General features: G+C 41.1%; 1 protein-coding gene across 1 annotated transcript in view; it reads right to left on the reverse strand.

The window, feature by feature from the left end:
* Window positions 1–25,729, reverse strand: part of dclk1a (doublecortin-like kinase 1a) — a 266,264-nt gene that overhangs the window by 234,574 nt on the left and 5,961 nt on the right. The window contains exon 2 of the mRNA XM_069891679.1: window positions 21,338–21,684. Coding sequence (XP_069747780.1) covers window positions 21,338–21,684 — 347 coding nt within the window. The remainder of the gene's footprint in view (window positions 1–21,337; window positions 21,685–25,729) is intronic.

Here is a 25,729-nt window from a genome sequence, read left to right on the forward strand (position 1 = left end):
CCACAGTTTTAAATTTGTAATCAAACAATTCACATGTGATTAAAGTACACATTCCAGATTTTATTAAAGGATAGAATCATACAACATTACAGCACAGAAACAGGCCCCTTTGGCCCTTTTAGCATGTGCCGAATCATTTTTTTTTGCCTAGTCCCACTGACCTGCACCCAGTCCATATCCCTCTATACCTCTCCCATCCATGTACTGGTCCAAATTCTTTTTAAATGTTAAAATTGAGCCTGCATTCACCCCTTCAGCTAAAAGCTCATTCCACACCCTAACCACTCTCTGTGTGAAAAAGTTCCCCTTCATGTTACCCCTAAACTTTTCCCCTTTCACTCTTAACCCATGTCCTCTGGTTTGTACCTCACCTACGCTCAGTGGGAAAAGCCTATCTACATTTACTCTGTCTATCCCTGTCATAATTTTAAATACCTCGATCAAATCTCCCTTCATTCTTCTATGTTCCTGAGACTAAAGTCCTAACCTGTTTAACCTTTCCCTGTAACTCACTTCCTGCAGTCCAGGTAACATCCTTGTAAATCTCTGCACTCTTTCTATCTTATCGATGGCTTTGCAGTAGTTAGGTGACCAAAACTGCACACAATATTCCAAATTTGGCCTCACCAATGTCTTATACAACTTTAACATTAATGTACATCCCAACTCTTGTACTCAATACTTTGATTTATGAAGGCCAATATGGCAGAAGCTCTCTTTACAACCTGATCCACCTGTGATACTACTTTCAGGGAATTAAGTGTCTTTATTCCCGGATCCCTCTGTTCTCCTGCACTCTTCAGTTCTCAACCATTTACTGTGTATGTCCTTTCTTGATTTCTCCTTCCAAAATACAACACCTCATACTTGTCTTCATTCAATCCCATCTGCCATTTTGCAGCCCATTTTTCCAGCTGGTCCAGATCCCTGTGGAACTTTGAAAACCTTCTTCGCTGTCCACAACACCTCAACATTTGACTATGTAGAAATTATAGCAATTTTTATATATAGTCCTATCATTTCAGGGCACCATAAGGTTTAAGACATAGAAATTAGTCATGTTTAGTACTTTGTTACATATCCCTTGCATGCAATGACTTGATGCCTGTGATTCATAGACATTAGCAGGTGCTGAGTATCTTCTCTGGTGATGCTCTGCCAGGCCTCTACTGCAGCCACCTTCAGCTCCTGCATGTTTCAGGGGTTTATCCCCTTAGGTTTTCTCTTCAGCCTGTGGAAGGCATGCCCATTTGGATTTAGATCAGGTGATTGACTTGACCATTCAAGAATTTTCCAGTTTTATCTCTGAAAATCTCTTGTTTTTTAGCAGTATGTTTGGGATTTGCTGTAGGATGAAGTGCCATCTAATGAGTTTGGAGACATTTGGTTGATCTTAGGCAGATAAGATGTTTCATAAACACCTCAGAATTCATTTTGCTACTGCCATCAGCAGTTCCATCGTCAGTGAAGATAAGTGCTTCAGTGCCTGTGGCAGCCATACAGGCCATAATATCCCCCTCACCATGTTTCACAGATGAGGTGGTATGTTTTGGATTTTGGGCAGTTCTTTTTGCTTCCACACTTTGCTCTTGCCATCACTCTAATCCACGTCAATCTTGGTCTCATCTCTGCACAAGATCTTTTTTCCAGAATTCTTCAGGCTCTTTTAAGTATTTCTTGGCAAAATGTAATCTGGCCGTCCTGTTTTCATGGCTAACTAGTGTTTTGAATCTTGTAGCGTAGCCTCTGTATTACTGTTCATGAAATCTTCTGCAGACATTAGTCATTGACGTGACCTCATCTGCCTCCTGAAGAGTGTTTCTGATCTGTCAGACTGGCATTTGGGGATTTTTCTTCATTACGATTAAAATTCTTCTGTCACCAGCAGTGGAGGTCTTCCTTGGCCTACCAGTCCCTTAGTGATTACTGAGCTCACCCGTACTCTCTTTCTTCTTAATAATGTTCCAAACAGTTGATTTTATTTATCCTAATGTTTGGGGTTATTGTTATTGCTGTGTTATTGTTGTTTTCATAATGGCTTCTTTGACTTTCATTGGTACAACTCTCATGTTTGAAAAATGGCATCTAAAGTCTGCAAAGGTGATCAGAAGCTTAGAACAAGCCTAGCTCTCTTATACCTGCACCAAATGAAGCAATTAAACATACCTGAGTACAAGCAAACACCTGTGAAGCCAAATGTCGCAAACATTATGGTGCCCTGAAATGGGGGAGCAATGTACAAAAAGTGCTGTAATTTCTACATGGACAAACCATAATGTATACAAATAACCTTGAATAAAATCTGGAATGTGCACTTTAATTACATGTGAATTGTTTGATTACAAATTTTAAAACTAGAGCACAGGAGCAAATAAAGCAACAAAAAAAAAAAAAGTATCTTTGTCCTAAATATTATGGAGGCCACTGTATGTGGAAAATGATCCCAGAACTACAATGACTTCAGGTTGTGAGGACTCTTCAATACCCCAGCCAGATAAATGCAATCGCAAAACTCGGCTGATGTTCATGTTGTGACCAAAACTTGAATGAAATCTGGGACTGCGTAGTCAGAGGTGCACACTGCAAAAACAGGCCGTTTGGCCCATTATGTCCCTGCCAACCATCAAATGGCCATTTTATTATTCCCACATTCCCACCAACAACCTCAGATACGATCACTCATCAATACATCCGCAGTAATTTACAGAGTCAACCCATCCTCGTTGAGATTGGGAGGATACTGGAAAATTCAAATAAAGCCTGGGCTGTCATTACAAACATCACACGGACAGCCCCCGAGGTCAGGATCAAACCATGATCACTGGAGTTATGAGGCAGTTCTACTAGCTGTACCACAGTGCTACCCATGTCTGAAGTGGAAAATTAGTTCAGAGAGAAATAACAAATCAGGTTACATTTATCCTGCTTTTTTATTGGTCTTTCAAATGCAGTTAGCCACAGCAGATAACTGAAAATATAGTACTTAAAGCATTCTATTAACAACACCAGACCATATGCTATTTTAGACAAATTGAATAAACACATTTAGAAACATAATTTCATGAGAAATCTTTAAACTTCACAGTCACATTTCATGCAGATTATGTGAATTTGTAAGTGAACAGGATTGACACCAGAGAGGAGAAACAGCTTGCTCTCCATCCTGCACTTTTATTTGTAAGGAACTTGGTTCCAACATTAATTCAGAAATTTCATCAAAATTATACTTTTATTTAAGCCTTAGCAAATTTCAACTGAAATGAAAAGCATTTTTAAAAAACTAAAAGTCTGCTTTCATCCAAAGGGGAATGGAGATTATAAATATATTGTGCATTACCTGACATCATTAGACATGAAACATGAATGTGTACCAGCTCAATAGATAGACTACAAGTCCCAGAAATTTAGCGAACCAGCATGGGACATCATAACATCATGACGTGGCGCGTGTGCTTCAATGTTTTAAAGGAATATGGGCATGACTTGAGTAAATGTGTTCTGATTTACCTGCAACTTTTCATCATTATTTCGCATTCATCAGCCACCACTACGTTTTAGGTGCCTACAATTGGTGACCCTGACGAGTCCAAAACGAGCTTTTGGACCATATGAATACTGCAGCTGTTGCAGTAGAACTAGAGCTGTGGTTTCAACAGGCTGAGGCACAATTTCACCTTGGGAAGATCAAGGTGGACTCAGCTTGCTATTATCACCTCATCAGTGCCTTGGACCAAGCCACTGCCAAGCAAGTTGGTAACATCATGTATGATCCACCGGAGCCTGGAGAGTGCCTGCTGGAAATTTACAGCATGTCCCACAGAGAGGGGGCCGCCAGACTGTTGCACATGGAGGAGTTGGGTGATCGTGCCCCGTCCGAACTGATGGATGACATGCTGTGCCTGGCATCCGGCCAATGGCCAGATATGTTATTGAAACAGCTCTTCTTGGAGAGGATGCCAGAAGATTTTGGACTCTTATTATCATGGAGTTCTTTCGAAGACCCCTGGGCCATAGCTGTAGAGGCAGACGCCCTGTGGCTGGCAAAAAAAATCACAGCAAAATGTCTTCGGACAATGTCACTGTGTCACTACTGTCCAGTCCCAGCACCTCCGTTGTTGACACTACTTCCCAAGCCAAAGCTCTCAGCACACCAGCTCCTATAATGAGGCAATGTCTCAAGTCAGGCAGACAGCCTGTCGACACTTCCACCTGGTGTTTTTACAACCGATGTTGGAAAGTCAATGCATGTAGGTGGCTGCTACACTGCATTCTCGGGAAATGCTCTGGCTGATCGTCATTAATGGCTGCGACGGTTGGCCGAAAATCTACGAGCCTTCGATATGTTTGGGATCAACTATTCCAGCGTAAATCTTTGGTGGACACAGGATTGGAAGTTAGTGTTTTTCCACCAACTGGTTTCCATACGTGTTATCCTACCCCTAACCTCCAACAAACAGCAGTCGATAGTTCCAACATACCCACATATGGCACCAAAAAATTGCATGTTCAGTTTGAGGGGGACATTTACACATGGCCTTTTATTATAGTGCAGTGTCACAACTGCTACTCTGAGCTGATTTCCTTCGAGCTCATTTGTTCATGGTAGATTTAAAAGGGTGTCAGCTGGTGGATAGTACCACCTTTCAAACTATTCACCTGGCAGAATCGCATGTTCTTGCGATATGCCTTCAATCCCTTCGTAAAACTGTTGATAATTTCTCCAGACTTGCAGAAGTTTCCCAAAATCACAACTCTGCAGTTTTCGACCCTCACTGTGAACCTTCGAGTAACTCACCAAATTTCTACCAAGGGTCCTCCCATTCAGGCTAAGGAACGTCGCTTGCCTCTGGAGAAACTGCAATTAGTTAAACAAAATGGAAGAGTTGGGGATGATTCGCAGGTCCAACTGCCCATAGGTGTCTCCAATACATTTAGTCCAAAGAAAAGCACCGGAGAGTGGAGACCTTGTGGAGATTATAGATGTCTCAATTACACCACTATACCAGATCGCTACCCTATTCCCCATATTCAAGATTTTTCAGTGAATCTGCATGGGGTGAAAATCTTTTCATAAGTGGACTTGGTGCACGGATATCACCAGATGCCAGTGGTCCCAGACAACATCCCGAAATCCCCTTGCGGATTGTTTGAATTTTTACGTATGCCTTTTGGGTTAAAAAATGCATCTCAGATCTTTCAGCGAGTTATGGGTGCAAAAGGGTGTGGCATGGGCAATGTCTTCATTTATCGAGACATCATATTAGTAGCAAAACTAAAGAAGGGCACATGGAACATCTGCGTACACTCTTTAGATGTCTGCGAGAATTTGGACTGACCATCAATCTAGATTTTCAGAGAACAGTCCATAGAATTCCTGGGCATACAATCACCGGCCAGTGCGTGGTTCCACTGCCTTCCAAGATCAATGCCATTACTGAATATTCCAGACCAACCACTGTCAAAGGTCTGTAAGACATGGTTAATTTTTATCCTTGATTCCTTCCAGCAGCAGCTCACGTTATGAAGCCTCTGTTCAATCTGCTGTCTGGTCATGCCAAATCTATTCAGTGGACAGATAAATGTTGAAATACTTTCATAAAGACAAAGGAACTGTTAACTCAAGCAACCATGTTCAGTTATCCAGTCCTAAACGCAGCAATCGTCCTTTCAACAGAGGCTTCTGATGTGGCCATAGGGGGGCGCTCTGCAGCAGTATGTGTGGCAGGCTGCACCAAAAAAAAACCACAGGCACAATACTGTTTGGGTCAACATAGCTTTATTGCACTCACATAAAGATCTAGTTGGCTGCTTGCAGCAGTGATCCCGGGGAGAGAGAGAGCACATGGTCCGGACCTTGGCTTTATACCATGGCCCTCTGGGCCCACCTGGTGTTTGGATGTCATTAGGCCAGGTGCCGTGTCTCTAGGCCACCTGTTGACCGAGTGATGTACTGCAGCGTATCATCACAGTATGTCAATGGGCAATGGAAGACATTGGCATTCTTTAGCTGCCACTTCTGTGAGGCCGAGAAAAAATACAGCACGTTTGATAAAGAGCTCCGAGCCATATATTTGTCCATCCATCACTTCCATTACTTTTAGGAAGGCAAACACTTCACCATTTTCACAGATCATAAACCCTTGACCTTCACGTTTTTGAAGATGTCGGAGCCCTGGTCAGCTCAACAACAGCAGCAGTTGTCCTTCACTTGAGAATTCTCTACCAGAATAATGCACATTTCTGGAAAAGACAATGTAGTGGCTGATGCTCTTTCCCGCTCAGTTGCATTCGAGGTATCAGCTATGGACCACAGTATTGACTACGCGGCTCTCCCTGCTGCCAAAGCACAAGACGGTGAGATGGAGTCTCATTGTACCTCAATAACCAACCTGCAACGGAAGGACATGCAAATTGATGCGGACAGCAAGCTGCTCTTTTGTGATGTGTCAATTGGACATCTACGGCCAGTGGTTCCAACTTTGTGTGCAGGGTCTTTCTCATCCATCCATCAGATCGAACAGTTTCTCTGATTTCAGACCAATTTGTTTTGCACGGTCTGAAGAAAAATGTCACGCAAATGGCCAGATCTTGTGTAGCTTGTCAAAAAGTCAAAATGCATCGGCATACGAAAGCACCGCTACAACCCTTCCCATTGGTAACTCGCCGGCTTCGGCCATGACCATGTGGACATTGTGGGACCAATTCCAGTTTCACACGGCTACCGTTTCTCTTCATGGTGATCGATAGGTTTACGAGATGGCCTGAGGTGGTCCCCACGGCGGATGCTTCCACGGACTCTTGTGCACGAGCATTCCCTAATTCCCGGGTGGCTCACTTTGGCACATCACTTTAGACAGAGGACCTCAATTTACATCTTCATTATGGACGGCCTTATATCGGCTGCTCAGCTCTAGGCTTCATCATACAAGAACCTATCACCTGCAGACCAACGGGATGGTTGAACGATTCCATCATCCCCTTAAATCAGCCTTAATGACCCATTTGGACAGTCCTAACTGGCAGATGAATTACCACAGGTTATGACAACTCTAAAAGAGGATCTTCACACTTCCTCTGCAGAGCTTTTATATGGCACGCCTTTGGTGGTCTCAGGGGAATTTGTTCCACACGGATCCAGTAAAGATGAAGATCCCAAAGAGCTGCTGAGCAGATTAAGGGATACTATAAGCAAATTATCCCCTGTACCACCATAATCACATGGCAAACATGTTTCTTTTGTACCACATGAACTGAAGGTCTCTGAATACATGTTTGTACATAGAGGAACACATACACACCCCCTTGCAGGTGCCATACAAGGGACCACACAGGGTGATAAGACAAATGAAGTCAACCTGCATCTTGGACATTGCCGGGCAGCCTCTGTAATTCACAATTGTCAGGCTCAAACCTACCTACGTTGACAAAATTGCCCCATTCAACAGCCAGCAGTCCGACACAGGTCGACCACCCAACAAACCAGGTGATAGTGCCGATTCTGTGGGGGGGGGGGGGTGGTTGGAGCCATGTAGCAGCGCTATAGATAGACTACAACTCCCAGAAGTCTAGCAAACCGGCACAGGACATCATGACATGGAATGTGGTTCAGTGTTGTAAAATAATACGTGCAACTTGAGAAAAACAAGTTTGGATTTACCTGCAACTGTATGTGGTTATTTCGCGTTCATCAGCCACCACTACACTTTCAGTGGCTACAAACATATAATTTTATAATTCCTACTGAAGCCTATTCTTGCCAAATAATCCTAGACATCCCCGAAAAAAGATAAGAAACACAAGAATAAATACCCATAAAAGAACATCAGTAACTGTCAATATTGTTATTTAGCTTTTTTTGACTTGACAACATACTGTTTAACTCAATTTCTCAATCTGAAAAATGCATTCTAATACATCAACACCTTGAGGCATACCATTTTATTATGGACTAGAAAATAAAAATATAATGAGGAAAATCACAAAACTTCTGACTTAAGGCAAGGTTGTCTTGGCAGCATTATATATCCCTTTCTGAAACCAAGATTGACAGCAATCTACATTCACTGAGCATGACATCTAGCAGCATGAGTAAAATGGAAGACCATAGCAATCCAGGGGAAATATTTTACTTGCTGAAAGCATAATGGGAGATCATTCTGGTATTTAGGAACTAAATCATTCTCAGGCCTTGGATATTCATGCAAGAACTCCTCTGGTTTGGAACATGCATCACTTCATCTGTTGCTGCTTCATCGATCACTTCCCTCCCATGATTACAGAAATACTGACATTTAGTGATAATTGTGCTACGTTCATTCCCGTTCAGAATGCTTCAGAAAATGAATACTTGCTTGAATGCAATAAGACGTAGACAACCATAAGTCACGAATTGACAAGTGCCAAGGAGCAACTGAACCACATCAATGGCAAATGAGGGACATCTCCAACAAGGAACAATCGAAACCACCAACTGTTCTCATCCAAGACACAAGGGGACCGGCCAGATAAACAATGTGGCTTCTGAGAGCAGGTCAGAAGCAAGGTATCCAGCAGCAAGTCATTCAGCTCCCGACACCCCGAATCCTCTTCACCAACCACAAGGTCCAGGATTATGATGGAACCCTCTCCACTTGCCAGCATCAGGGCACCTCCAACAAACCTGAGGAAGCTCTACATTCAGGAGAAAGTGGACTGTTTAATTAATTGGCTATCCTATCCACCATTCTATGCATTCATTTGTCCATCCTTGTTCAAGTTGAAATTCAAGTTCGTTTATTATTATTGTCTGACTGTTCATGTACATCCAGATGAAACGGCATTTTTCTGGACCACTGTGCACACAGAATACACAGCACATTGTCACATATACCTGTATACATATGGATATCATTTTAAATAAATAAATATAAATATTTACAGGATGCTGTTCATCAGTCTCACAGCCTGTGGGAGGAAGCCATTTCCCAGCCTGGCTGTCCTGATTCTGATGTTCCTGCACCTCTTTCTTGATGGCAGTAAGTCAGAGATACTGTGCCAGAGGGAAAGGGTCCTGAATAATTATTTAAGCCCTATTTAAGCACCTTGTGTGCATTGTATTTACTGTACCTACCACAAAATTCATCAATTTTTGGTCATCATTATTTCAATGCACTTCAAAATTTGGGTGGGGTGGGAGTGCAATAAAATGTTCATTGTTCCTGAACATGCATGATTTTTGAGCCACAAAAAAATCTTGTTTTTTCATGCCACTCAGACAGCAAATCTTCCTTTGTGCCCTATCCTGCCTCTCATATACTTCCCTTCCTAAGGTAAACTTACCACACCCATTCGTGACATTTCTATCACCCAAATCATCTAAATTCAACACCTCTTCATAATTGCTGCATGCCACATTCTTCTAAATGAAAACAGAAACCAGTTGTCTTTATAAATGATTCTTTTTACTTGCACTCATGCTCTTAAACACTTGTGAATTCCTTACTCTGTCCAGTAATCTATCTCATGTATCGCATGTTCTTGCTCTGGGGATATCAAACTCAGCACTGCTCCCCTCAAACTTGATAGAATTTCATCCATTTGGTTTGGTTTTTTTTTTGGTCTTTGAGACTTTTCTTTATGCATGCGATTATATTCTCTTTGGCTTGTAATAAATTCCTTCTGAAACTCTTTTGTATTATCCATACATTGTGATTTGAACAAATAAATGACTGATAAATGACTGGCAAATGAGCCAGTCGAACGCCATAGTGAAACTAACAATGATTACACCCTCCCCTTCCCCCATCACTGAAAAAGCTTTGCGATTTTTGTTCTCTAGATTGATCTTAGAACATAGAAGCCACTACTTAGATCGCACAGATTAATTTGACTGTGACCTCATTGCAAAGATGACGGCAGTTGCTAATCTTGTAGCATTTTTTGAGTTTTTCCTCTAAAGGTGATAGATCTTTTATCATTATCATGGCCAAGAATTACATCACTGAGTTTACGTAGATAGGGCCTACAGCTCAATACTGCACTTTCTGTCGCTAAGCAACTAAGCCTTGCCAGTTATTTTTTTACCATGGAAACAGAAATCAGACTAATTTGTAATCTGAGAAAATGCTGCAACTGTAAAGACAATCTGGAAGAAAAGAGGTGATTATCCAAAGAGCATTCTGTGAAAAAAAAAATTTCATTTCCGAATCATATCCAGAAATAATACTGATTATTATTTTATGGTTACAAAACAAAGAATTGCATCTAATTTGCAATATCTGTCATTTTTGCCTGTTGAGGAAATTTAAGTAATATAAATAAACTTCAGCACCTATGCAGAACATTGCCTTGTGAGGGCTGTAGGGAGTCTCTGAGCTGTGTATCGAACACCACCTGTATGTTGAAAAGCAAACAGCCGGGCTGACCGAAAGTGAAGGAACATAAGAAATGGAATATATGAAGGCCATTCAGTCCTTAGCCAATAGTTCACCTCAACATCATTCAATTCCCCAATTCCTCTTAATATACTAAAACCCCTGTTATCTGGAATTCAAGCAACCAACAGCCTCCAGCAATAGGCAAAAATAAAATTGTGGAAAATAAATAGGTATAAATTGCAGGTTCACCAATCACACAGTCTCAAGCAATTTATCTGGCATCTACCAATCCCCATAAGTGCCAGATACCAGGGTTTTAACTGTATCCAAAAATCTATATTCTCCGCAACTGAAACTCCACAGCTCATTTAGTGGAGAATCCCAAAGCTTCTCTACTCTCGGTGAAGATCATCTCTCAATGCTGGCCCCTTATTCAGGAGGTATGAAGCCTTGGTGCAGGATACCCCATCCAAGAGAAACAAGAACTCCACATCTACCCTGTCAAGCCCAACAAGAATTTTACCTGTCAATGGGATCGCTTCTCATCCTTATAAATTCATCTTTTTGGCAAAGCTTGTTTATTCCAGGGATTAACTTGATGAGTCTTTTTCTTGCACTCTTTCTGTTACAAGTATCATACCTTTCATTGAAAAAACCTGAACACAACATGCCAGGCCCTGTTTCATATAATTGGAGAATAATGTCACGGCACTCAATTTGCCTTTCTTACATTTTAATTTTCTATAATTTGCACAAAAGTATATTCAGGTTCCCTCAACGCTTCATAATTTCCCACCACTTCATAAAAATATTCCCTTTTTATCGACTGAACTACATGACTTGTCATTTTTCCACAATGCATTCTATCTGCGACATTCTTACCCAATCATTTATCCATTCCTGCATTTCCTCACAGCTGACAATGTCACTGAGCTTCATATCATTGGAAAAGGGTAAAATTCTTCTCTTTTGTTCAATCCACAACCTTCATTTAATTACAAATAAGTGCTGGTTTTAAAAAAAAATGTAGTCAGGTTCATTCTTTGAGGGTGGGTTTAAACAAGTCTGGCATAGGAAGGGGAAAATCAGGATGAACCATTATAGGGGAGAACAAAGTTGCGCAGAGAGAAAATGAAGTCAGAGTAGTTCTCCAGAAAGGAGGAGAAATTTAATGAGAGAAAAACATAATAAAATAAGCAAATATAAAGTGAATGTCACAACATTCACATTGGTGAGCAGGAAATGTATCACAACAAATTAGTATCTAATGGACAAATGAAGGCTTGGTTTAAATAATGACAGGAATGGGAATTATAACATTTATATAATAGATTTGGGATAGAGAAGAGAGAAGAATACACCAGATGCAAGAATACTAGTAAAGGAGTTATACTAACATTCAAAGACAGAATTTGAATTATAGTTATTTAACAGAAGTGGGGTTGTGTTTATACCACAGATAACCCTCTTAAAGCGAGGCGAAAATAAATTAATCATGTGTGGGGTTGAAGGGAGGAGGGGAAAGGATGAGGAGCAGAATGAAGTCTCAGAATGTACATGAAATGTTTCCTATCTCAGTGAGGATGTTAATATGGTTCCGGAAATTTTCAGCAAGTTTCAGTGCAAAAATATGACTATAATATCATGAGATTCAGTGCAAAAATATGACTATAATATCATGAGATTTAGAAGAATTACAGAAAGGAACAATCAACAGTGAAAATACTCAAATGAATAAGAACTAATAATAGTCAATCAAATAGATGATCTGCCCATACGTGTCTATCAATTATTAGTCATTCATTTTTCTAGATATTAATTCTGATCCCCTGAATAAAATGCAAGATTCTTTTTCTTTTTTCAACCACAATGGATTAGATTTTTGAATACTCACGTATTAAGAGTAATTCTCATTAAAAATCCTAATCTGGAGAACTATTACAATAGAGTGTTCAAAAGGCAATTTGCAGATTCTCGTATCATCATTTGTTTGGGAACAAAAGAGGGCAACATCACCAAGAAATTAATAACTTTTTATATTTACTTTATACTCTGCATTTTTAATGTCAAATAGTGTAAAAATCCTGCAACTAACAACCAAATTATCCCAATGAAAATTCACGCAATATCTCACATTAAATAACAATATGCAATCGACACTGAAGTTATTACTGCTGATTTCATAACCAACAAGACTACACTAAATAGTATAGTTTTCACATTTTAAATTTAAATTTTATTTACTTTTTTTATTTCATTTTTTTTAAAACTTGAGACATACAGCACGGTAACAGGATGTGCCGTCCAATTTACACCCAATTAACCTACATACCCGGTACGTTTCAGACAGTGGGAGGAAACCAGGGCCCCCGGGGAAAACCCACACAGACATGGGAAGAACATACAAACTCCTATCAGACAGCACAGGATTCGAACCCCCAGTCATGATCACTGGCGCTGTAGAGGCATTGTGCTAACCACTACACCAACAGCGCTGCTTTAAATTGGCTTGAATTCTTATTTTGAGAGGTTTTCAATCTGACAATTATCACCTTCTGAAATATTGCTTTGCAATGTTTAATACCTGACTGTTTTATGCATCAGTGATATTCTCTCAGTAGCTTTTTGTTCATTTTCACATAGCTATTTCAAAATATATTCATATTTAAATGATGCAAAAGCCTCATCATACCACATTTTTACTGTGAATTTTTAATGTTACCAATATAAATATATTTAGTTAAAAATCATATATTTTGGAGACAGCAAATGGGAAACTTGGAGATGCTGTTTACTTTGGTACATATATTTGAAATCATCCCACATAGTACAAAGACTTTTCACTATATAAGAAAAAACTATTCATTATTCAAGTGAAATTTTTGAAAAGCTTCATCACCACTTCTACAGAAGCATTTTTCTGGAGTGTTTTCATCCAGTATTGCGATCTATATACTTGTTAGTATTGATAGGCACTAATTTTCAAAAATATAAAGCTGTTTCAGTTTTGGAATAATTTAAGCCACGATATGGTAGATGTAGTTTGCTTACAAGGGGAAAGGTGACCTTGGAGGCTTGATTTTCAAAGCTCTACAAAATGGTTTACCTCCATTCGTGTCTTGGTTTGATGCCATCAGTCATGCCAATAGCATCCCATACTTAATCAAGAAACCTTTGAAAACATTCTTCAATCATTTCCCTTGTTCACCTGTCAAGCTTCACTCTCAGTAGAATTAATAGAGTCAGAGTTTTACAGCAGGGAAACAGGCTATTTGGGCCGTCATGTTCACACTGGCCAAGTTGTCTACTCAAGGAATCAGAGACTTAATTCTTCTTATCATTAGCCTGCATTCGGTCCATCTCCCCCTCAATCTTTACGATCACATTATAAATTGTACCTATCTCTATAATTTCCTCTAGCAGCTCATTCTAGATATCCACCGGCCCTTAGGTCTTTTAAATCTTTTTCCTTTCACCTTAAATCTATGCCCTCTAGTTTTAGATCCCCCTACACTGAGAAAGGGATTATGACTATTTACTCATCTCTACACCTCGTTATTTTACAAGATCCCTCTTCAGCCTCCTTCACTCCTGGAAGAAATATCCCAGTCTCTCCATGTGATTTGAACCCACCAGTCCCAGTAACATTCTTATGAACCTTTTCTGTATTCCCATCTTAATGACACATTTCCTATCACTGGGCAACCAGAATGCCACGCAACACTCCAAGTGTGATCTCACCAACATTGTCCATGGCTGTAATATGACAGCCCTGCTCTGTGCCCTGACCAATGAAGGAAAACATTCCAAACACCTTCTTTACTACCCTTGCCAAAGGACAAATGGAAAACTGTTTAACCTACATTATTTCCACTCCAAGACAAAAGCTACAGTCCATGGACTTTTGTTGTCTATGCACAAGTTTGCAATCTAATCCCCAAGTTACCATCAGTTAATGCATACAAGAGAATGGGCCTAACACACAGCATTTACAAAACAAAGTTCTCTACCAAAATGCCCCATGGCACCACACAGCCTTTGAAGTGTAAAGGTCCATGTCAAGACCATGGAAAAGATGAACAGCCTCCCACATTTCTGGTGCCTTCTCTCAACAAAGGTAGATGGTGTTGTTGAGATTCACCATGGTCTCGAGCACAGAGTACAGGCCTGGACCATCTGAGGAAAAGTGTGTTTCAAGAACAAGAACTTAAACCACATACATGATCTACTCGACAGCGCTGATTTCTGCCTTTACATCAGCTTCAGAATATAAAATACTACAGCAGGTATGTCAAAATTGAGAAAAACCATCAATGTTGTCTCTACGTGAAGAGGTAGAGTAAGTGAACTCAGTTCGCTCCCCCAGACCAACATTTTCAACCAAGGTCTTAGTTAAATTCTGTCAGTTCCAGTGGGAAGGCCACATTATTTGCACATCAGAAAACAGATCCCTGAAATATTCCTGCCACTCTAAGCACCATCATTCCAAGAGATTACAAGCTAGGCAGAAAAAATGATTCAAGGATTCTCAAAGCTGCCTTGAAAATGTGCAACATCCCCTCCAACTTGTGGGCATCTCTGGTCTATGATAGCTAAAAATGGAGATGTGTGGTGTGGTATTAAGAACCACCCAGCATCACACAACACAAGAACATAAGAAATAGGAGCAGGAGTAGGCCATCCAGCTCCTCGTGCCTGCCCCACCATTCAATGAGATCATCTCCCCCACCAATGGAGGCAACTTACCTACCTCTATCTTATCTATGCCTTTCATAATTGTACACATTTCTATAAGATCCCCTCTCATTCTTCTAAATTCCAGCAAGTACATTCCCAGATGGCTCAATCTCATAGGCTAACCCCTCATCTCTGGAATCAACTTGGTGAACGTACTGTGCACCACATTCAAAGTCAGTCCATCCTTCCTCAAGTAAGGAGATCAGAACTGCATGCAGTACTCCAGATGTGGCCTCACCAGTACTGTGTACAGTTGCAGCATAACCTCCCTGCTCCTACATTCAATCCCTCTAACAATGAACACCAACATTCCATTTGTCTTCTTGATAGTCTGCTGCACCAGCCAACCAACCTTTTGTGATTCATGCACCAACACTCCCGAATCCTTCTGCATGGCAGCATGCTGCAATCAATTCCCATTTAAATAATAATCTGATCTAACCCAGTCTGGATGCAAGGAAGAGCGAACCCTGTCAGTAATCTCCCTGCGCACCTGTGGCAGAGTAAGCGCATTCTGCATTGGCCTGATCAGACATCTCAAAGACTCGTACTGTAATGAAAGCAAGTCTAATGTACAGAGAGAGGAAGAGGGGCAAGGAGGGAGGAAATGAAGGAGATAAATAAAAATGAAAGCATCTACCATTTCTGCACTTGCTTTCTCCCAGCTTATGGACCCATTAATACACTCTCCCTCTCATTAGAGATCCTGTTTCCAAAATGTTCTCAAATATTTGTGCATGTACTGTTGGAAGGAGGAATATAAAAAAATATGCATTGACAATGTGGGTTATGTATGGGGAGAGGGCTGCAGAAACAAGGTAAGAATTTAAGATGCAGTTTCTTCCCCCACATGCTGAGGAGCTTGAACAGTGTTTTTTGTATCTTTAAGCCTTGACCTATATTAATTTTCGACAACTTGATTTTCTGAGCCAAGGTCCCTTCTCTCCTTCATAGTGAGAATTCCTCCTCCTTGTTTCCATTTTTCTTCTCTTCTCAAAAGTCTATTCTATCACCCAGATTTACTTAGCTTCTGGTTTTATTTTCCAAAAGCTACTCTATAATAGTTACAAATCAAACCCATTTGTGCTATTGATTTATCTTCCTTATTATATAGATCACCTTTAATTACAAATTTTTACTACCATCTCAGACATGTCTTTAATCACTGGTCAAGAAAATGCACCTACCCCATGCCAGCCCCACATGCCTACGTAGCATACCCAGATGGCAGGGAGGACACTGTCTTGATCAAGGACCTGGCACCCACCGGAACTGAGGGTCCATCAGCCCAAGGGAGTCAGGACCTACTTAGGGTTCCCTGGGAAACACCAAGGGGCTCAGGTGAGATGACTCAGGAAGTGGCTCCAGCCACCCCTCAACTAGATCCAGATCACCCAAGTCCCTGAATCATAGGAGGATCAGGAAGTCCAGAGCCCGCCCGCACTACGGTGATCTGCCCGCATCTCCAGATCTCCTGACAGGTTGATTTTGTAAATATTTTTTGACTATTCTATGTTGTCTGTTTCACCCGCAGGCTTCATTCTGAAGGAAGGGGTGAATGTAGTGAACTGGGAATTTACTACTGGTGTGATGCTCTAAGGACTGGCTCCTCCCCTGACTCTGCCCCCACATATCCGACTATTAACCCTGGATCCCCACAAAAACCCCAGTTCAGTCCAAAGGCCATGTGCGTTATTCTTACTGAATAAAAACATGTTGTGCTCTCTCTGGTCTTGAGCGCTCTCAGTCACACTATTCAAATTAAGGCTGTTCAGGAGAAATATGATGTGTTATTCTTCAAGTTTATGATTAGTCTCACTCAGACGGTGGATGACATTAAAGACAGTCAATCAGTGCCAGGGATCTCCCAGTCGCCAACCACTTCAATTCTGTGTCCCACTCTCGTGCTGACCTGTCCGTTCATGGCCTCACGTTCTGTGAAACCAAGACCACCCGTGAATTGGAGGAGCAACAACTAATTTTCCATCCTGGCCCTCTCCAACAGTATGGGATGAACATCGACTTTTCTCGTTTCTGTTAGTCCACTCCTCATTCTCCTTCTCTTCCCCATCCCTCTGTCTTCTTTCCTCCAGTTCTCCACCCCCTTCCCTCCCTCCACTTGTTTGCTGGTGTGACCTCCCTCCCTTATTCACCTCTCACCTCCTGCCTGTGGGACTATGCTCCTCGCCCTGTCTCTCCCCACCTCCCAACATTTTGTTTGCGAACCTGTCTACATTTTGTCAGACCTTGATGAAGTATCTTTTTCTTTGTTGTATACACTGTTTGACCTGCTGAGTTTCTCCATTGTGTTTTTTTAAAACTTTTATGACATTGCAGAAATAGTTGGGGGGGGGGAATTAAAATGGGTGCCTACAGGAAGCTCAAGTTTAGACCCCTTAATAAAGCATAGGTGCTCAGTGAAGCAGTCACCCAATCTGTGTTTGGTCTCACCAATGTAGAGGTGGCCACAATATGGCTACACCATGAACATGACTGCATGTTTTGTAGGGAGGGGATCCTTAACTGGATTGGTAGACAAACCTGAACTCCTGCATTTCGACTGCACCTGGTGTGTCCCCTCTACACTGGTGAGCCCAAAGGCAGATCAGGTAACCATTTTGCTGAGCACTTACACTTTGTTTGTGGATCAAAATCTGAGCTTCCCGTGGCCAAGCATTGTGCTTTAGCCACATATTGAGCTATTCTTTTAAAAATACAATTAAATATGACACTAATTATATAATTTGGCCATGACAGTGTAATGAATCTAAATCACCATCTTGCTTCAAATATGGTGGCTGTTATATTTACAACTTGCTTCCTTTGTGAAGTACATTTAACAAATTCATAAGACTGAAGATTGTAATTGACTACCAGATGAGGGATGGCCCCAAGGGAAATTGTGCAGCTACTGTGGACATCATCGCAATTTGTATGCTTGAATTATCGAAGTGGAACTGGAGGTTAAGACTTTCTGATATTTCAAGCTCGACACAATCAAGTACACCAATGGAAATGCACAATTCCAGCAAAACCTCAAGGCCATACCTTTTTAAAAATATTGCTGCAATGTTGGCAATGTAGGCCCAGTGAACTGCCTCCCTGTTGTGGTAGTGTGGCCTTGTATAATATTGAGGAAAACTCCTGAAAGGATTACCCATGGTAGCAAGATCAAAGGTGAAGTACCAGACCAACACACTGAAGGATGTCAAGTGGTACAGGTGAATCAGGCGTCACGCTACAAAACATTGAGATGCTGCTTCAAGAAGGCAGCGAATCTCAAAGGACCCCCATCACCCTGGTCACAACCTTTTCTTACTGCTACCGCTGGGCAGAAAGTATAGAAGTCTGAGGACCAGCAACTCGAGATTGAAAAATTGTTTCTTTCCAACAGCCATCAGTCTTTTGAACCTCCCCTTGTGGCACTAATCAAGCTGTGATGCCAAAAAAAAAGGATTGTCTGTATTATTGCTAAGTCACTTTTATTTTGCACCAGGATTACAATGAATATTCATTATATTTTTAATTTATTGTCTCTTTATAAATTAATTAAATATACTATTATAGTTGTTTACACCAGTTGATTTTGTAGTTGTTTTTAAACAAAGAACTTGTTCAGTTGCAGCATTTAAAATTTACATTTTTTAAATCTAAATTTTTAATTTAAATGTAGTCATACAGCACGGTAACAAGCCATTTCCCCTCACAAGTCCGTGCTGCCCAATTTACACTCAATTACCCGACACCCGCGGTACACTTCGAACAGTGGGAGGAAACCGAAATCCCCAGGGAAAACCCACACAAACACAGAGAAAATGTACAAACTCCTTACAGACAGCATGGGATTCGAACCCCAGTCCTGATCGCTGCCGCTGTAAAGGCATTGCGCTAACAGCTATGTCAACCATCTTTGCATAAGTACATTGTACAAAATAAATGACAATAAATGTTATCATTATCAACTACAAAATCAAGCAAAGGTTGCCATAGAAGGCCTAAATGACTAGGACATCCTTGCCATTGGACATGGGATTGTTCCCACCAAAGGTTACATGGATACAAGTCTCCAAAGGTCTCTTCACACTAAAAAAAAATTTCCCAAAACTTTTGTCAATAGATTTAAATTCATTTATCAAACCATGTGGCAATGGGCATGTGGAAACAGAGGCAAATTAAGTGATTTCTGTGTCACTATTCACAAACATGTATTTAGCAGCAGTCTTGTGATGAACATTTTGTCCTTGGAATTACAGGATAGCACAGAGTTTGAACATGGAGAGGTAAAGGGAAGATGAAATCTTCATCTTACCAAGTGACACTTCAAGGACCTCTCAGTTCAACCTACTTGATGAGAAAGCTGGAAAGTCATGCCCAGAGGTATTGCTCAAATTGGAAAGCACCAAAATGTTCTTTGTATCTTATAAAGTGCAAACTCTATCTGGCACCCAAGATGATAACAAATCTAAACATAGACCAGGAACATTTACCTGAGCACTTTCAAGATTTCATGGCAACAATCCCATTTTCAGTGAGATTTGACATGAAAATGCCAACTGAGGGAGAAAAAAGGATGGTTTTATCTTCTTCTAAAATGTCATGCTAGAATTGCAATTGCACTTTGTCATCAAGAGTCAAATTGTCAGTTGAACAGAGGGGCAAGAATGGCTGAAGACAGGACTGATGGTTCTGTAAAGTGAGAAACATAAAGTAGCATGTGATGGTCAACCTTGGTGCTTCAGTTGGGAGTCACAGCTTGTCCTGTCAGATATACAAACTACATCTCTGGGCAACATGAGAAATGGCTTTTATGTTATCCAAGGTCAGATTTTCACCAACGATCAGCAAATTTGCAACCCTCCACCAATCGTTGGACAATTATATCTTTGCCACCATCATAATGCATCTACTCCAACACTTGATGCTCTGGGAGGGAAGAAGAGGAAGGAGATACATTGGTACAAACCAACATGGCAAAAGCCATTCCCCTTTCCCATTCAGAACGGCATAATAAAAGCTGTAAGTTTGAAAAGATGTTGCGGTTTGCTCACCATAAAAACAATTGGAGACAATTGATCGGGCCAACACAAGCTATTCAAATTGTGCCCAGTGCACAGCAACCAAAGTAAATTATCATATGTCAAAATGAACCTGAGGAAATCCTTTAAAGACTCCTGCAAAGGAAACATTAAGAAGCGCAGCACGGCCATCAGAAAATAAATTACCCATCCAACAAAAAGCCACAAGCCACCAGTGAGTAGGGAAGGCCACATCCTTGTACAATAATAATCGTCTCATACTAGGTGGGGAAAATAGTAGAAAAGGATGGAAAGTTTAAGATTCATTCCAGCTACCAACACATCTACAAAATCCACTAATCCAAGGAGGGGCAGTCTTCAAACCTGAGGGATCACGATTTCCCTAATGAAATTTGTCTTCTGAAATACTTGATTTTAGTGAAATAGGAAATCTGCTCTCTCTACTTTCTTAAAAGCATTACATTTTCTCAATATAGTCAGTTTTATATTTTCCAATGTCACAAATAATGTTAATGATTTCCTATTGTGACTGTTCTATTTTGCATATTTTTTTCAAATATACCTTTAACAAATCTTTATCATAGATTTTGGAGTAAACATATCTATTTCCTGTGGATTGAGACCTGGTATAACTTCTCGATGAGTTTCTGCCATTATTTCTTCCTAATGAAATACATTAAAAGTCATGTGTGAAAAATCTAACCACCTACTTTCATTCTATTGATGACTCATTCTCATTTCAGGTAACACTACATATTTATTGGAGGGTAAGTAATTAAATGATCTACATCTGTTTTTGCTGTGGGAAAAGTCAGACTGAAGCATCTCTTGTGATGTTTTAGCAAAATTACAAACTAATTTTATTCATATCGAATCATTGCTACATTGAGTCACATGACTTTTCCAACATAAAAGTCTGTAACCAACATCTACAATCTGATTCACCATGGTGAAACACTAACCAACTGTTTCATCTGGTTGAATGTCAAATCTACTCTAGACTTCCTAGTTTTCTACATGCACCAGATTTAAACAAATTTTTTTTAAATCTTCTGATTTTGTTTTCCATTCTTAGTAGCAATAATAAGCAAAGGTTTGGGGAATTAATTTTACTTTATTTGATCACTTTAACTGACTGAATAGTTAATAACATTAACGCTTTATTTCTCTTCTTGTAAGTATTGATATTTTTTTTAAAAAGCACTCTACCTGTTTCCCATCTAATGTGTACAAACGTTTAACTGCTCCGGAATCCAACTTGATGGCATCAGTAATATCTGTCAGAACCTGGTCAAATGAATGTGCAGTCTTCTTATTCAGCAGAATTCTCACAGCTTTCCGTGGCTTCACACCACTCCTGATAATGGTCACCAGCTTGGGTCGGATAAAATCTTTGCTCTCCTTTGTCTCGGCTGGACTTGCTTTGGAACTACTGACAGATGTTGGTGTGCGTCCGCTTCCAGTTGCCTTGACGTTCACTGACCAGTTAGGATTTACATTCTTTGTGTAGTCCACCTTCCGAAATGGCTCAATAGATGCGCAGACATAACTTTCCCCTGAGAAATATCAACAATTCAGTTCAATAGATGCACAGATAATGCTTGCTTGCATTGAATACAACTCAATGGTAATAATATTTCTACACTAAAATATTAAGTAATTAAAAGTGTAAAATGTAGTTCCAAAAATATTAACCAATGTTTACATTTCAAGCATTAATTTTTCTCTCTTTCTCAAAGGTGACGCAATGGGGTACATTTCTATGCACAGTTCTATTGTGCATAGAATTATCCCCTGGTGTGAATGTCCTAATTTACTGTAGTGAAAACATTACAAAAGGCATTATGTATAAACACCCAACATGTTATTTGTAGAGTTGCTTGTGAAGAAAGCCTTTGAGCAAACTTGTTCCCTCTGTTTCCAAGATGTGTGCCTAGGTCAAGGATCGCAACAGAAAAGAAATTATAAATTGGCAGAACATAATGGATAGGAGAGGACTGAGGGAAAAAATGAGGATTTCAAACAGTAAAAAATGCTAAATTTAAAAGACCAATTCTTCCCAATTGTATGACGTGCATACAGTCCATGACATAATACCATTATATAACTAATAAGTTAGCACACATAGGGAACCTTGGGTTTCAAGGGACATTGTGGATCTGGTTCGGAAGAGAGAGGGGCATAGCAGGTATAGGCAACATGAAGCAAATGAGGTATTTGAGGAACATTTAAAAAATGCAAGAAAAATCTCAAGAAAAAAATCAGGAAGGGTAAAAGAAGAAATGAGTTTGCTTTGTCAGACAATATAAAGGAAAATCCTAAGGGTTTCTACAGGTATATTAAGAGCAAAAGGAAGTATAAGGGACAAAATTGTTGCCTTCGTGTAGAGCCAAAAGAGTTGGGGAAGATCTTAACTGGGTTTTATTGCTTTGGTTTTCACTCAGGAAACTGGCACAGAGTCGAAGAGTGTAAGGAAAATAAGCAGTGAGGTCATGGAACCCATACAGATTAAAGAGGAGATGGTAAAACAAATAAGGATGGATATATCCCCAGGGCCTGACAAGATATTAGAGTGGACCTTGAGGGAGGCTAGTGTAGAAATTGCAGGGACTCTGGCAGAAATATTTAAAATGTCCTTTGGTGCGGGTGAGGTACAGGAAGATTTGAAGGTAGCTCACGTCGTTCCAATGTTTTTAAAAAAAGGCTCCAAAATTAATCCTGGAAATTACAGGCCGGTGAGTCAGGTGTCAGTTGTAGATAAATTATTGGAAGGTGTTCTAAGAGATTGGATATACAAGTATTTGGATAGCCAGGGACTGATTAGAGGTATGCAATATGGCTTCATGCCGTGGGGAAGGGGGTGAAGGAGAGGTGAGGGGAGAGAGAGGAGGTAGAGAGGGGGGGGAGAGAGAGAGGGGGGGAGAGAGAGAGAGAGGGGGAGAGAGAGAGGGGGGGAGAGAGAGAGGGGGGAGAGAGAGGGGGGGAGAGAGAGGGGGGGAGAGAGAGGGGGGGAGAGAGAGAGGGGGGGAGAGAGAGAGGGGGGGAGAGAGAGAGGGGGGGAGAGAGAGAGGGGGGGAGAGAGAGAGGGGGGGAGAGAGAGGGGGGGAGAGGGGGGAGAGAGGGAGAGGGGGAAGAGAGAGAGAGGGGGGAGAGAGAGAGAAAGAGGGGGGAGAGAGAGAGGGGGGAGAGAGAGAGGGGGGAGAGAGGGAGAGGGGGGGAGAGAGGGAGAGGGGGGAGAGAGGGAGAGGGGGAGAGAGGGAGGGGGGAGAGAGAGAGAGGGGGGAGAGAGGGGGGGAGAGGGAGGAAGAGGAGGGGTGGGGAGGAGATTCAAAGTTCAAATTTATTGACAGCGTACATATTATAGCATCACATACAACCTTGAGATTATTTTTACCTGCAGGCCAGGCAGAATTTAAACTTAACGATAACTGTAAACTGTTCTCAAGAAGAAAGATATGTATACAAAAGAGAGATATAAACCAAGAGAAAAGTAAATATTTAGATTAAATAATATGCAAGATAAGTCTTTAAATGAGCCCCTGGTGGAGTTTGTTGTTTAGGAATCTGGTGGTGGAGGGATAGCAGCTTTTCCTGAACCTGGTGGTCAAATGCTGTGGCATCTCGACCTCTTTCCTGATGGCAGCCCGTGCTAGGTGGTGTGGATCCTTGATGATTGCTGCTGCTCTCCAATGGCAGCGTTACACCTGGATTTTCTCAATGGTAGAGAGAGTTTTGCCTGTAATGTACTGAGCTGCGTCCACTACCTTTTGCAGAGCTTTCCACTCAAGGGTATTAGCGTCCCCATACCAGGATATGATGCAGCCGGTCAGCACACTTTCCATTACACATCTGTAGAAGTTTACCAAGGTTTCAGATGTCATACCAAATCTCTGCAAATTCCTGAGCAAGTAGAGGCTCTGGCGTGTTTTCTTCAATGATGCATTAGTGTGTTGGGAGCAGGAAAGGTCCTCCGCAATCGTGACTCCCCTTAATTTAAATTTGTTCATCCTCTCCACCTCTGATCCCCCAGTAATCACTGGATTGTGCCCCTCTGGTTTTCCCTCCCTAAGTCTACAATTAGCTCCTCGGTCTTGGTGACATTGAGTGAGAGGTTGTTTTCAGTACACCACCTTCAGCCAAGTTTTCAATTTCCCTCCCAAACGCTGACTCATCATCCTTTTTGTACAGCCCACTTCAGTGGAATCAGAAGCAGATTTGTAGATGGTGCTGTTGTTGTACCAAGCCACAAAGTCATAGGTGTAAAGTTAGTCGAGCTCCAGGTGTTAATGTAAAGCAATCAATGTCTCAAAAACAAACTTCTAAAAATGTTGCCACTACTTGACTTCTTGTAAGGCTGGTGGAGAAGCTGTCCTCACTGGGACTCAACACCCCCTCTGTAACTGGATTTTGACCCCATTCCGGGTTGGCAACAGAATATGGAGTATAATTACACTGAGCACAGGCACACATCAGGGCTGTGTGTTCAGCCTGCTCCTGTTCACGCTACTGACTCATGACTGCAACGCCAGATCCAGCTCCAACGGAGCTGATGACACAACAGTGGTCGGCCTCCTCAGCAAAATGATAAGTCAAAATACAAAGAAGTGGAAAATTTCATGAAATGGTGCAAGAATAACAACCTGAGTTCTCAATGTGGACAAGATAAAGGAGATGATTGGAGGACCAGAGACCCATTTATAAGACAGTAGTGGAGAGAGTGAAGAGCATAAGTTCCTCGGAGTCCACTTAAGAAATTATCTATCCTGGCCACATAACCTATTTTCACTTGTCAGGAAGGCACTGCAGCAACTACACTTCCTTAGAAGACTGAGCCAGGCAAAGCTACCAACCACTTTCTACAGGAGCTCTAACAAGCAGGTCCTGGCCAGTGGTATCACAGTTCGGAATGGTTGCTGCAGAGCATCGCATCGGAAGTCAATCCACAGGACTGTAAAAGCAGCAGAGAGGATCACCAGCTATCCTCCTATTGATGGGATTTACCGGGATCATTGTCCACAAAATCATGGACGACCCCTAGCACCCTGCAGGCAGCCTCTTCCAGCTACGGCCATTGGGAAAGATACAGGAATATCAGAGCCAGAACCATCAGGCTGAGGAACAGCTTCTTCCAACAGGCAGTGAGAATGATGAACTTCTTCCAAAACAATTCTCTGTAACTCTATTTATTAAGAACATTTATTTTAATATAATGTGCATCATTTGTCTGTTCGTGTGTTATATCTGTGTGTGTGTGTGTTCTTCACCATGGTCCAGAGAAAACTGTTTTGTCAGGTTGTACTGGTACAAACAGAGGACCATGAATAACCTTGAACACCTTTACATTCTAGTCTCTGTCCCTCCAGTAAAGAAAGCCCATTTGACTGGACTTCATCTGTACATCAGGATTTTCGGTTTTAATTGCATTCATTACCACCCACATTCTTTCATGTACAGTTCTCTAGCTTCTAAGATTCTGCCTCAATTTAGCTAAACTATTTAACTCAAAACTAAAAAAAATGTACATTTTATTTTTCAGTTTTTCCCACAATTATGAGAACGAGAAATGTGTGAAGAAGAGAGATTAAATTAATTTCTCTCAGA

Source organism: Narcine bancroftii, chromosome 7, assembly GCF_036971445.1.
Source record: "Narcine bancroftii isolate sNarBan1 chromosome 7, sNarBan1.hap1, whole genome shotgun sequence".
In the NCBI taxonomy this organism is placed as follows: domain Eukaryota; kingdom Metazoa; phylum Chordata; class Chondrichthyes; order Torpediniformes; family Narcinidae; genus Narcine; species Narcine bancroftii.